This window comes from Carettochelys insculpta, chromosome 10 (genome assembly GCF_033958435.1).
Source record: "Carettochelys insculpta isolate YL-2023 chromosome 10, ASM3395843v1, whole genome shotgun sequence".
Taxonomy (NCBI): domain Eukaryota; kingdom Metazoa; phylum Chordata; order Testudines; family Carettochelyidae; genus Carettochelys; species Carettochelys insculpta.
In genome coordinates this window covers 53,383,708-53,397,524 of record NC_134146.1, presented here as the reverse complement: position 1 = coordinate 53,397,524, position 13,817 = coordinate 53,383,708, and the positions used below count along the sequence as shown (strand labels likewise).

General features: G+C 49.6%; 1 protein-coding gene across 1 annotated transcript in view; it reads right to left on the bottom strand.

Annotated features, from left to right (window-relative positions):
- The window catches only part of LOC142018473 (D-beta-hydroxybutyrate dehydrogenase, mitochondrial-like), a 45,656-nt gene that overhangs the window by 17,450 nt on the left and 14,389 nt on the right, over positions 1–13,817 (bottom strand). The window contains exons 3-5 of the mRNA XM_075004322.1: positions 10,420–10,492; positions 5,865–5,975; positions 3,046–3,187 (exon numbers count right to left, since the gene is read on the bottom strand). Of these exons, the coding sequence (XP_074860423.1) occupies positions 3,046–3,187; positions 5,865–5,975; positions 10,420–10,492 (326 nt within the window). The remainder of the gene's footprint in view (positions 1–3,045; positions 3,188–5,864; positions 5,976–10,419; positions 10,493–13,817) is intronic.

Here is a 13,817-nt window from a genome sequence, read left to right as displayed (position 1 = left end):
TCACCATTGCCCTTCTGGGTTCACATGAGTGGTATTGCATCCACTCCTGGCCCTGCTCAGCACATGAATACGGGGAATGATCCTCCTCCCCAGGCCTCTGCATGGAGCTAATTACACCTGTTATGTTACAAGCCGCAATGAATTAATAACACTAACACTTAGCATTCATCTTCAGCTCTTCACTGACATTGGTCCCAGTCTTGCAGGCCTTGAGCACCCAGAGCTGCTGCAGGCTCCAATAGCCTCAGTGGGAGTTCTGGGTGCACAGGTCTCGCAGACCTGTCTCCACTAACTTGCCCATTTTCACATGGCCCCTGTGCACAAGGCAAGCCGCAGTGCAGACAGCATGTCCTCCAAATCAGAGCTGGGATTAATCCTCTGAAAGGTTTGCCTCTCCAGCGAGGGCACAGCCAGGGTCTTTGTTGATGAGGGCTGAGGTCGCTTTGTGGAGTGTTCATCCTGAGGGGCTGGGTGTTATTGTCACTTAGCAATTCCCTCTGTGAGCTTGTTTGGAAGCACAGCAACCACTGCCCCAGCTCCAGAAAGCAATATGAGAACTGACAAAGTACAGAGAAGGGCAACGACAACAATTACCAGTATAGCAGGATGCCTTAGGAGGAGGCATTAAACAGCCTGGGCCTGAGGTTGGGAGGCAGACTTCACTTCGCCCTGGACAAGGCGGGGCAGACACCTGGCACTGGCCACTGTCAGCAGACAGGATACTGGGCTAGATGGAGATCTGGTCTGACCCAGTGTGGCCACTTTTATGAGGGGCCCAAATCATGCTGTGGATATAGCCCTAAGCGTGCACCTGCCTCCTCCCCAAGGGGCTCCACCAAACAGGGGATGGTCTCCCTTCCACCAGGGCTCCACGGCTGCCCCCAGGGCAGGCCATGGGAACACATCCCCTGGTCATTCAGGATCACTCACTTTGGGGCTGTGACCCTGCCCCCGAAGGGAAAGCAAGAGGTTTCAGGTGTTCTGCTCTCCCCTCCTGCAGGGTTTCCTCAGAGGCCCACGTGCTGGATTAGCTGGTGCAGTCCAGGGACAAAGGTCTGTCCTAGGAGGCTGCAGTGAGCTACTGGGAGTCACTGGTTAGCTAGGACTGTACGGGACGGTGCAGGAGGGGGAGTAACAGACAGCAGCTGGCACCCAGCAGATTCTTCACACACATTTCAAAATGTAATTCACTTTTAAACCATGTGCTGCTGTCCCCATTGCTTCAGGAGGCTCCTGCCCCACTGGGCTGCTTCGCGAGCTGTCCTGCAGCTCCTGGAAGTAACCACAGGTCCCTGCTGCAGCAGGAAAGGTTGTAAAGGCTGTGGCTGCAGCACTAGATAAGAGCTGGAAGTGGGCAGCACGATTCCAGGTGGCACAAGCCATGCAGGCACTCAGCATGCCCTGGCAAGGCACACAAAGCTACTTTTCATCATAGCTCTAGGCAGTCTCCTGGTGATCTGGGGTGTCTGGATGGGATGGGCTGCTTTCACTGTTGCTGCCTGGGGTAGCCAATAGGCAGTTTGTGGGGTGCACCAGAATTTGCAGCTTCAGCCACCCCGCCCCCTCCTCCCCTGGCCCTAGAACTCAGGATGGGACCTGGGGCTTCCGCCCTGCGGTCTGACTGAAACGCGCCCCCCTTCCTTCCCTCCCCTCCCCCCGCCCACACACAGCGGGGCTGAAGCCAGAAGTCCCAGCATGCCTCCTGATTGTGCTGGGACTCAGATCTTCACTTCTGCCTTGGGAACAGGGTGTCAGCCTGCAGGAGAACTGGTCCCTCTGATGCAGGGCAGGCAGCATGAAGTGTCCCCTTCCCTCCCAAGGGGCTGAAGCCCCAAGCCCACCAGATCTGGCAGGGCTCCATTTCGGGAGGGTGGGGCAATGCCTGCCCCCTCCCGCTGAGTTACAAATCAGCTCCTGGCATCTGCTGGGGCTCCTGCTGTCAGCCCCGCAGGTGTGGGACTCCTCTTAGGGAGGGCAGGAGGGCACCTGCCACGCTGTCAGCCCAGGAGCAGCTCCCAAGCCAGCCAGCACCCAGCCAGTCACTCCTCTCCCCCATGAGCCCCCACATTAAATCCCCATGGCCCCCAGAGTTCCATGGCCCAGTCAGAAGCCTCTGGTGGCCTGGATTTGGACCACAGCCCCTGGGAGTTGTAGTGGACGAGAAGCTGGACATGAGTTAACACTGTGCCATTGTAGCCAAGAAGGCTAATGGCATATTAGGTCGCATCAAGAGGAGCGTTGCCAGTATATCCAGAGAAGTGATTATTCCTCTTTATTTGGCTTTGGTGAGGCCACATCTGGAGTAGTGTCCAGTTCTGGGCCCCCATTCGTAGGAAGGATGTGGATACGCTGGAGAGGGTCCAGGGGAAGGCGACCAAAATAATTAGGGGGCTGGAGCATATGACTTATGAAGAAAGGTTGAGGGAATTGGGACTGTTTAGTCTGCTGAAGAGAAGAGTGAGCCTTCAACTTACTGAAGGGAGGCTGCAAAGAGGCTGGAGAGAGGCTGCTCACCCTGGTCACAGATGGCAGAACACGGAACAATGGTCTCAAGTTGTGGTTGGGAAGGTCCAGGTTGAACATTAGGAAAAACTTTTTCACTAGGAGGGTGGTGAAGCATTGGAATGGTCTACCCAGGGAAGTAGCGGAGTCTCCATCCCTGGAGGTGTTAAGTCTCGCCTCGACAAAGCCCTGGCAGGGCTGATCTTGTGGGTTTGGTCCTGCCTAGGGCAGGGGGCTGAACTTGATGGCTTTTTTACGTCTCTTCCAGCTCTATTGTTCTGTGATTCTTTGAACAGACTTCCCCTGTGATGGGCTCTTTATATATCATGCAACACCTGGGGCATCTTTGGTGTGAAAAATGTCTCTCTGGAGTCCCAACCTTAGTCACACCTTGACCAAGATACAGGGACCTTGACAAAAATCAATTGTCCCTGCTTTATACCCTTCCACAATCAGCTTGTGAAGCCCAATCTGGTCACAGGAGGCTCTGGCTCAGTGAGCTCCTGCCATGTACGTGTGTCTGGCACAAAGAACATCTCCCACCTTTCTGGGGGTCCGTCAGACTAGTCCTCATCTGTTCCACTGCTTGCTCAGTCTCCTGGCTGCTGCAAACATTCAGCTGTATCGTTCTCATCCGTTCACTCTTCATATTGTCCAGCTCTTGGGAACCTGCTACTCCCTTGTCCTAGGCAGGAAAGACAGCATGTAACATCTGTCTGGGGCTCAAGTGGAATGCAAGGCAGCTGCTGGAAGAAAGCTCAGGAGTTCAGTGGGCAGTCCCAGGGTGGCTGACTCACTCCTGCCGCCCGTCCCCCGCCCCTGGGAGCCCCTCTCCTGTCCATTCAGTCCTGGATGCTGAGTTTCCCCTGCATCTGCTCCTTTGTGAGGGAAAGTGAAGAAAGCGTGAGATGTAACTACCATACATCTCAGGTTTAAAGGCTTGGATAATGCCCCAGGCTGAGAGCAAGGGGGGCTGGGCAAGTAACTCAGGTGGGTTTGAGACTTGCTCCTTAGGATTCACATTCAGCTGGGGCATGATAACATATTGAGTGCAGAAACTCACACAACGAGTGGCTATAGGCTTAGCATAACGCCCTCCCCACCCCCCTCCACGTCCTTAGATGGAATCAGGGCTGGACAGGCACTGGGGCATCTAGTCCAGCCTGTGCTGGGTTTCTTTCTGCCTCTGAGATCATCACCAGTATAATCACTCTGCAGCCAGACATTTGGTCACTATTGCTATGACTCAAATTCAGGTCTCTCTCCCATAGCTGTACTGGGTCCACAGGGCTAACCTTGGATCAGTCCATAGTTAAGGATATGACTTGAAGACGTGCAGAGAACAGATCTGCTGAGTAGGGTTTTGCCATTTTCATACTCGCTTTTCTATAGAGCAGGTTCTCAAACTTCACTGCCCTACAACCCTCTTCTGATCACAAACCTTCCAACATGTCTCTGGGGTAGGGCGGGCTGAAGCTTGGGCACACCCAAGCTCTGCATCCCCAGAGAGACCAAAGCTGAAGCCCAAAGGCTTCAGCCCTAGGTAGGGGCCTATAACCTGAGCTCTCTGCCCAGGGCTAAAGCACTCAGGGTTTGTTTCTGGCCTAGGCAGCAGGGCTCAGGATTCGGCCCTGGTCCCCAGCAAGTGTCCCTGGTGACATGAGCAAAAGGGGGCTGTGACCCACAGATTGAGAACCGCTGCTGTAGATAACTGCTCTGAGGCTGCCCTCACTTGCTATGGTCTCACTCTTAGAAGAACACACCTGGGGGATTCCAGCAGAACGTGCTATGTGTAGTTCCAGAGGGAAAGACATTATGTGGCCCACATTCTCCCAAGTGCTGGAAAGAAATTCATAACCACACAGAACCTGTCGTAGCTTCCAGGGCACTGCTAGGCAGGTCAGACCCAAATCATGGCCTAGGTGGGAACTGTTCCTGGTCAAGGTTTTCTAAATTCACGTTGATTGTAGATGCCCAGCTTGAGACACCATAAAAGGGCTGGGGTTGCAGAGGTGCTGAACACCCACTCTCTGAACATTCACCCCTTTAAGGTGTCTCAAATTCGGCAGCCAAAACCCCAAACCACAAAATCACTGGCCGCTTCTCAAGATTTAGGCCAGATCTGTCCAAGGATGGATATTCTTTCAGCATCTCTTTAGCCTTTAACTCTGCCACACGACACTGACAGACCATAACATTCATCCTTCTTTCTAAATGATCAGGAGAAATGCTCATAACAAGCACACCAGCTGTTCTGCCCCCACGTAGTTTTAAAACAAGTACCTGTTTCCACAGGCCTACTCAGTGCTCTTTTGCAGCAGAGCCAGCAGAGGGAGCCTGAGTTAACGAATAACTTTTTCCCAGTGCTGCACTACGTTATGATGAAGTGAGTTTTACCCACAAACGCTCAAGACCTCGTAATTTGTTCATCTCCAAGATGCCACAGCACTGCTTGTGTTTTTAAAGTTACAGACTAACATAGATATCCTCCGAGACTTACTACCATAACTGATAGAGATACTGAAAAACAAAATTCCTTTGTTTGAAACAATGCTGGAGAAAACAATTTCTACGATTTAAAGGATTTAAACAACTGGAAAGGCAAAAATAAAGGGCTTGTCTTAACAACATTTTAAAAGCACTCGGCAGGAGTTCTTCAAAACAAATAATTTGGAGTTGAGCATGGATACACCTGAACTAGGACACAGGCTTTAAAATAGGCGAATCCCTCCTCAGCATCCTACTGAGACCAACACTTGTTTTCACAAGAAACAGGTTGGTTTAGCTGCCGTCCAGTTATGGGAACAATTCCAGGGCCACATGCTGACAAAAGTAAGAATTTTGGCCTGCCTGACACCCCACTGAGACCCTCACTGTCACAGACAGGGGAATCAGGGAGCATCACTGGAACCACTTCTGATTTATGCTGGGGATTGCCTGTGCTGACGGCTCTAGAAATTAGTGAATATGCTCCTTGCCCCGTCTAGCCACAAGAGGGAACCCGGATGCACTAAAGGGCTAGTCAAAATAGAGTTTAAAGAAATAAGCTTTATCACACCACTTGGCCCAAAGCCTGAGCCCAGAATTGACACCAGCGTTCTGATTCCAGATGGGCCCTGTCACTGTGTTCAGATTTCAGTCTATTTTTAAAACTGGGTCAGAGCCATGCCACTTGGGTTGGGGTTGAGATATGTAACTCCCCACAATCTCATCTTAGGTAGATCTGGGCTTTTAGCCCAGGCCCATCTCCATCCCCCATAGAAGCAAAACAAATGCTTGTGCCATTTCCAAGCGTGATACCCCAATAGGAAATTGTGCAGTGTGTTCCAGTGTCTGTGAAAACCAAGCTCTCATCTCCCTACCTTGAACAAGCAGCCAGCATAGACAATGAAGCCTTTCGAGTGCAGGTGTTTGGCTAAAGAGAACCCAAATCCTGAGTCACAGCCAGTAACGAGCACAGCTTTGCTGCCAATCTGTAAAAAGAAACAGAAGAAATAAAGCATATTAAAAGACAGTGTTTGAAGCAAGTGAATTTCTGAGCAGGTATTCAACCTGGTTACAGTTAAGGGCATAGTCTCTCAGGGATGTGCTCTGCACTGCAGGCTAGTCACTGGAATCTAGCACATCCCCAAAGCAGCAAACGTTAGCTCTTCAGAAGCATCTGAGAGAGTCAGGGATAAACATCATCCTAGATCAGAGGGACAGCTCAGCAGCCCATGGTGATGGGCTCTCAAAAAAGAGAAACCAGGCAACCCTTACAGCCTTTCATATACAGCTGGAAATAAAGCCTGCAAAGAAGAGCTGCTAGCAAATCTCAGCTGCCCCCTGAACCTGGAATGGCCCTTGTCAATCCAGAGTCAGCTGAACTAAGCAGAGATGAATAAATGCAATATTCAAAACACAAGCACGAATGGACAAGGGAAGAAATACGTCCATGTGATTAATAAAGGTTGCCATTTAATCCTGCTCACTCCTTGTGGTAACTCTATAACCCACAAGGCCCCTGGTTACAAATCTAGCTCATCACATCTCATAAGCTAAGTAGAGTCCGACTGGTTTCTTGTCTGGCTGAGAAACCAGTTGATTAATGTAACATATTGCTTTCTGCCTAGTCATTTTTCACTGTGAAAGCCAAAGAGGGGAAGTTAATATTGACTTCTCCTAAGAACACTGGATGGCTGGAGGTCCATGGTGGAGGACGTCAGTATCCCTCTCTGTGATGTGTGAAGTTCTATCATGTCCTTTAGGAGCAAAGGAATTGATTTTACCATTTTGATTAGATTTGGCTCTCAAAGACCATTGCACTGCAAACCCCTTCTGGTAACACAAGTCACTACCCAACCCCAGCAGAGGGACTGAAGCCTGAGCCCCACCAGCCCAGGCAGGGGACCAAATACAAACACTTTTAGCCCCAGTTGAGGGGGATGGAGGAGGGGCAAGTAACCCCCTGATGAAGTCCTCTAACTTCAGTTTCAGCCCCAGGTGTTCAGGGTTGGGCTTTGGCCTTGGGCAGTGTTCCCTGTAAGCTGACCACTTGGGAGGCCGACCAGGAGAGATTCAGCAGCCACCCAGCTAATCAGCAGAGCACATTCAGCTGGCAGCATGTTTCTATTGGTGGTGCACAGCTGCATGTCTTGGTGCACAGAACATTTATTCTGCACATGAATGGAAAAAATGAAAGGGAACACTAGCTTTGGGTCCCTGAAAATCTCACTCCAGCCCTGGCAACCCCCTTAAAACAAGGTCACCACACATGTTGGGGCCCTGACCCACAGTTTAAGAACTGCTGGATACAAGCCCAGGCCACTGTGCCACGTTTCAAGTGCTGACCCAATTTGGGGACAGAGACATACATACACATATCTCATCGAGCTGGAAGGGACCTCAAGGGGCCATTGAGTCCAGTCCCCTGCACTTTTGGCAGGACCAAGCATAACTGCCCACAGGCAGACTCAAACCCGGGACCTTGGGAGCGTAGTGCAGGTGCCTCTACAACTTGAACTGGCTCTCAGCTTAGGCTGCAGAGGACAGAATCACAGGGCTGGAAGGGACCTCAGGAGGTCATCGAGTCCAGCACCCTACTTCAAGCAGGATCAACCCCCACTAAGCCATCCCAGCCAGGACCTCGTCCAGCTGGGACTTAAAAACCTCAAGGGATGGAGAATCACCACATCTCTAGGCAACACATTCCAATGCTTCACCACCTTCCTGGTGAAGTAGTTTTTCCTAATATCTAACTTACACCTCTCCCTCTTCAACTTCAGACCACTACTCCTTGTTCTGCCATCTGACACCACTGAGAACAGTTTCTCACACTCCTCTTTAAAGCTCCCCACTTCAGGAAGTTGAAGGCTGCTCTTAAATCACCTCTAAGTCTTCTCTTCTGTAAACTAAACACACCCAAATACCCCAGCCTGTCCTCGTAGCTCTTGTGCTCCAGCCCCTTAATCATTTTTGTTTCCCTCTGCTGAACCAGCTCCAGCAAATCCACATCCTTTTTATACTGGGAGGCCCAAAACTGGGCACAATATTCAAGATGTGGCCTCACCAGTGCCGAATAGAAGGGCATAACTACTTCTCTAGATCTGCTCGAAATGCTCCTCCTAATGCACCCCAGTATGCCGTTAGCCTTCTTAGCTACAAGGGCACCCTGTTTACTCATATCCAGCCTTTCATCCACCGTAACCCCTAGGTCCCTTTCCATCATACTGCTGCTTTACCAGTCGATCCCTAGCCTGTAACAATGCTTGGGATTCTTCTGCCGCAGGTGCCGGATTCTACACTTCTCCTTGTTGAACTGCATCAGATTTCTTTTGGCCCAGTCATCCAATTTATCCAGGTCACTCTGGATTCTCTCTCTACCCTCCAACATATCTACCTCTCCCCCTAGTTTTGTGTCATCCGCAAACTTGCTGAGGGTGCAGCCCAGTCCCTCATCCAGGTCATTAATAAAGATGTTGAATAACTCCGGCCCCAGAACTGAACCTTGCAGCACTCCGCTTGAAACCGACCGCCATCCGGATATCGAGCCACTGACCACTACTCGTTGGGCCCAACCCTCAAGCCAGCTTTCCATCCATCTTACAGTCCAAAGATCCAATCCATATCTCCTTTACTTATGGACAAGAATGTTGTGGGAGACCGTATCAAAAGCCTTGCTGAAGTCAAGGTATATCACATCCACAGACTTCCCCACGTCCACAGAGCTTGTTACCTCGTCATAGAAGCTAATCAGATAGGTCAGGCAGGACTTGCCCCTGGTGAATCCATGTTGGCTCCTTTTGATCACTTTCCCCTCTTGCAAGTGCTCCAAGGACACTGTCTCTTCCTCTGTGAAGTGGTCTCGATACCACTACATGGGACAGTGAACCGCACATAGGTGTGTGAGTTACACAAGCACCATCCCTGGCCTATTTTTTTTAATCTTTTTGCCCCAGACCCCTAAATGGCCTCCTCAAGGACTGAACTCACAACCCTGGGTAAAGGGTTTCAGTTCAAAACTCAGCACTGGGCCTCCGCCAGGACACACTGGGGCTGAGTGACAATGCCGTTAGCTAGCCCGAGTGAGCACTCCCCAGGATTGCTCAGAGGCTTAAGACTGGGGCAAAATCTGGGTTTAATGTGGTGTGGGATTTTGATAATGTCAGGCCTGCACCAAGTGCAAGGCAGGAGGCACAAGCAGCTCCACCCTCCCTGTGCTTGGCCACAAGTGCACCTGGGAGCACAGCCCATCTGGTGCCCAAGCAGGCCACCACTGTTGCCAGGAAGAAGATGAGGTGGGTTGACATCAGGCTCCTGAGCAGCTAACAGTGCTGGTTGTGTACTGAGGGGGAGCACATGGGGCTTTCACCCAAGTGTGTGCAGTGAAGGGTACTGCTTAGCCAGTGCACACCGACAGTCCCCGGCAGGTATTTGGGCAGGCTGACCTAGCTAGCTGTGCTCCTACCCTCACTTTGGGTGCAGTGCCGAATCTGACCCTAGTTAGCTGTAATTTGCAGCAATATAAATAACTGCGCCTGGCACTGTGGTCACGGAGATTTTCTGTCAGAAAACACATTTTAAACACTGGTGCATGGCGAAAGCTTGGGAGGTGCATGTGGAAAAATGCTACCTGGCATCTGCACAGCACTTTTGTCCCAAAGTGCTTCACTTACCAGTGCTCCCAGGCCCTGAAATCTAGCCAGCAGGCATTCTGCACGGTCAGAAGGTGAAACTGTAACCAAGGGCACTGTCAGTGGCACGTCCTGTGACCAGAGCATGTGAGAACACACAATCCTTGAAGGGCTGTATCCTCACCACACATGCAATTATTCCCACAAGCCAGAGGCTCAATACTGCAGTAACTGAGTCTGGGTTACACAGGAGGTCAGGCTAACTGGCCTTAATCCAAGGAAGATGAGAGGCTAAGTGACTTGTCAAAGGCGACCTAGAAAGCATGTAGCAGAGCACAGAACTGAACCCATGTCTTCTGAGTCCCAGGCTAACACCCTAATCACTGGGCAATATGTCATCCAGCAAACACAACTGTAAGCCTCTCTTCTCCAGAATGCCATTGAACACATAGTAGGGTGACACCAATTTACACCAGCAAAGAATTAAGCCCTTAACATCCACTCCTGGGGGAAGGACTACTGCATACAAAGTTTCCCAATGAATTGTATACACGTCCTTAGAGAGGAGCTTTCCAACCAATGAAAGTTCTTAATGTAGTAGGAAAAACACTGGACTTAGTGTTCAAGTCCACTGCTAACAGCATGTGTTCTTCTGTAGCAGTGGAAGCTACATGCTAGGAAAGAACATGGGAGAGAGGCTGAACGCTGACTCCACAGTGTAGACCAGAGAGGAGAATTTTTTCACAAAGTGTATATATCTGTGTTAAAAATCCCAGCTTTATGGCTCTGCCACACTCACACTCACCTGATCTACTTCACTTGCATAACAGCGTCTGCCACTTGGAGTAAGGAAAGGAAAGCAGAGTCTTTGCACAGGCCTGCAAAAAAAAAAAGAAAAATTAGGCCCAGAATCTCTCTCCCAGTCATTGACCTCAATTCCTAGGTGAGGGCCACAAAGAGGTGATTTAGTTTTGCACCTGTTCATGGACAGGAGGTAATTTGAGAACAGCAGGTTTAGTTCGTAAATCTGCCTATACCTATTTTCTGTGGCTGTGTCAAGCATTTTTGTCTCCAAAGACTTTGGTGCTATTCCCAGCAGCTGAAGCTGTCAGAGTCTCACAGCCTTGTAAAACAGTTACTAACCTATACTCCAAACAAGAACGGACACTCCAGTGTTCTGAGGTTCTGACAGCAGCAATATTTATTGGTCAATACACAGAGAGGAAGCTTGTGGGCGATCGTTCCACCGTCCAGGAAAACTCATTGTATAGGAGAGTCTCTGCTATTCACGCTTAAGTGTCCTTTACTCAGTTCTACCTCATTACTCCTTATTACTGCCCCCACTCCCGCAAATAACACCTCTTTTGCTCCAGTGTCTGCACCAATCGGACACTCTTGTGTAATTCTCACATCCTCTCTTGGTAACAGTTTAACTCAGAGCCGGTGTGGCTTTGAGCAGGGCCTGCAGTAGAGGTTACAGTCCCCTCCACAGGTTCCCTAGTTTCAGACACCCTGCACTTCCATGTGGAGGGCGGCAGGGAAGAGACAACGCTTCCCATGGAACAAGCATCTCTTACGAAAAACTGCGTGACTGGCAGCAACTCGCTTGTCAGCTCTTCCCCTGGCTGACAAAGACCTCTTAAAGACAGGGCTCAGTGAAAACATCCACGAGAATATCCAACCCCTGTCCCTGGGCAGTCACCTCTCCTGGGGCCTGTGCCAGCTTCCTTCTGGTTCCTTCACTGACTGGAATTGCATCTTGCTCCTGGCTCTCTCTCTCTTTGGTTCCCTGAAATATTTCAGCTTCCCCCGGGCTTCCTTAGCTGCACTCTGGTGAGGTTTCTCTATAACTTCTTCCCAGGGAGCAGAACCCACTCTCAAGCAAACTGGTTCAACTGCTTACAAGCAGCTTGTGCTGAGATGCCCTGGCTACACCTAAACACGACATGCCACATTGGCACTTCATACCAAGAGCTACAGCCACTCAGCTTTGTGTGCATCTAGGACTGCAGGGAGCTGAGACAGGAAAGGGCTGTGACTCAGATAGGTAAGGTGGAAACCTCTCGTGGTTGGACGGAACTGATATTGGCAAGTTTGACGAACTGGGTTACTACAGGTCACCTGCCATTCCATGGGCCAGCTCCTTCTCTGCCTCAGCTGTGGTTTCACCAGCCCTGCTTCCTCTTGAAATAGCAGAAGCCAAGCAGGAAGAGATTTAATTGCTGCAGAGGTCAGGTCTGGGTCACAAACTGGCTGTGCGTAAGATTACTGAAGTGAGAACCTGGCATGGGGCTTTCCTTTTTCCAGCTTTGTGCCTTTTTCTAACATCTCATAACATTTCATAGCTTTCATCTTTGGTACATGAAAGACTTCAATCTTTCAGTCATCTTTTTTGCTATTTGCTTAAGAGGCATTGATTTGACTGTTAACCCCGTGCAGTCAGCAGAGTGGAGCTATCATGTGCAGATCACTGTGAATTGTGTCTGTCTTGTTTGGATGGTAACAGAGAGGTAGCTGTATTAGTCTGTACTCTAAGAAAACAAGCAGCAGGCATGTCGCACTTTAAAGACTAACAAAATGATGTATTAGGTGATGAGTTTTCGTGGGACAGACCCACTTCTTTAGATCTATAGAATTTCTAATCCAGACTCACTTATATAGCAAAGAGGTCCAAAAACAATTGCAATAAAAATGACAAATCAAATACGTAGAACTGAAGGAGGGGAGCTAGGGATGGGGCAACGTTAAGTGTCTTGCCTAAGATAATTACAAACATCAAAGGAAGGGAAGCAGTCCTTGTAATATGTGAGATAGTTGTCCTTGTTCATACCAAGCATTAATGTGTCAAATTTGAGTTCACAAATCTCCCATGTGATCTGCGTTTAAAGTCTCTTTGTTGTAGGATGCATATTCTCGGGTCTTTAACAGAATGGTCCACACCACTGAAATGCTCACTGACGAGCTCATGTGTATTGAGATTCCTAATGTCTGCTCTGTGTCCATTCATTTTTTGGCGAAGTGTTTGCCCACTTTGTCCAAGGAACATGGTAGAGGGGCATTGCTGGCACATGATGGCATATATAATATTGGTCGAGTTTCCTAACACCAGACAGGAAGAAGGGGCTTTCAAAAACTGGGGGGTCCTTTCAGAAGGTCCCCGTCTCCACGGGCGGCGCGCGATTCGAAAACCGCACTTTCAAATCGCCACGGCCACCATTATGCTAATGAGGTGCTGCATATTCATGGCAACGCCTCCTTAGCATCTTTTGAACCCACATGCCCCTTCCAAAAGGAAAGGGCTCGTGTAGACCCAGCCAAAGCGTTCTGTGGACAGATTCTCGACACAACTCTGCACTTGTCTCGACAGCATTGTCCCTCAAAAATTTGAGGCATAACAATCCGTCGACAGAGCAGAGTACTGTTGACAGAAATACAGTGCAGACACTTCTGTGGACAGAGAGGACTTCCAGTGCCGGCAGCCCTCTTTGCAGAGCTGCCGTTTTGCTTTCTGGCACTTCTCTGCGACGGAGCAAGTTGCGTGCAGACGCAAATCTGTCTACAGAGCGCTATCAAGATTTCCGTTGACAGATGCTTCTAGTGTAGATATAGCCCTACTGACAGAGACCGAAAACCGCAAGATCTCTCCCAAGCATTCATAAAACTTAGTTACCCACCAGGAGAAGTTAAAAACCAGATTGACACGGCCAGACAAATAGCCAGAAACCAGCTACCTCAAGATAGGCCCAAGAAGGTTAGTAACAGAAGACCTCTTGCGACTCCAGCTCAAACCCCTGCCATGAATCATTAAAAACCTACAGCCTATTCTAGGTCATGATGCCACACTCCAGAAGGCCCTAGCTGACAGGCCTGTTCTTTCCTACAGACAACTTCCTAACGTAAGGAAGATTCTCACTCACAATCACAGGTTACACCACAGTAATACTAACCCTGGAACTTTTCCTTACAAGAAACTCCATTGCCAACTTTGCCCACATATGTATTCTGGGGATACCATCACTGGACCTAACCAAGTTAATATATATTAAACTATATAACTGAGTCTGGACTGGAAATTCTACAGATCTGAAGAAGTGGTGATTCCCATGAAAGCTCATCACCTAATAAATCATTTTGTTAGTCTTTAAGGTGCTACATGACTACTGTTTTATTTTGTTTGGATGGGAAAGGGGAGTGGAGCAAAGG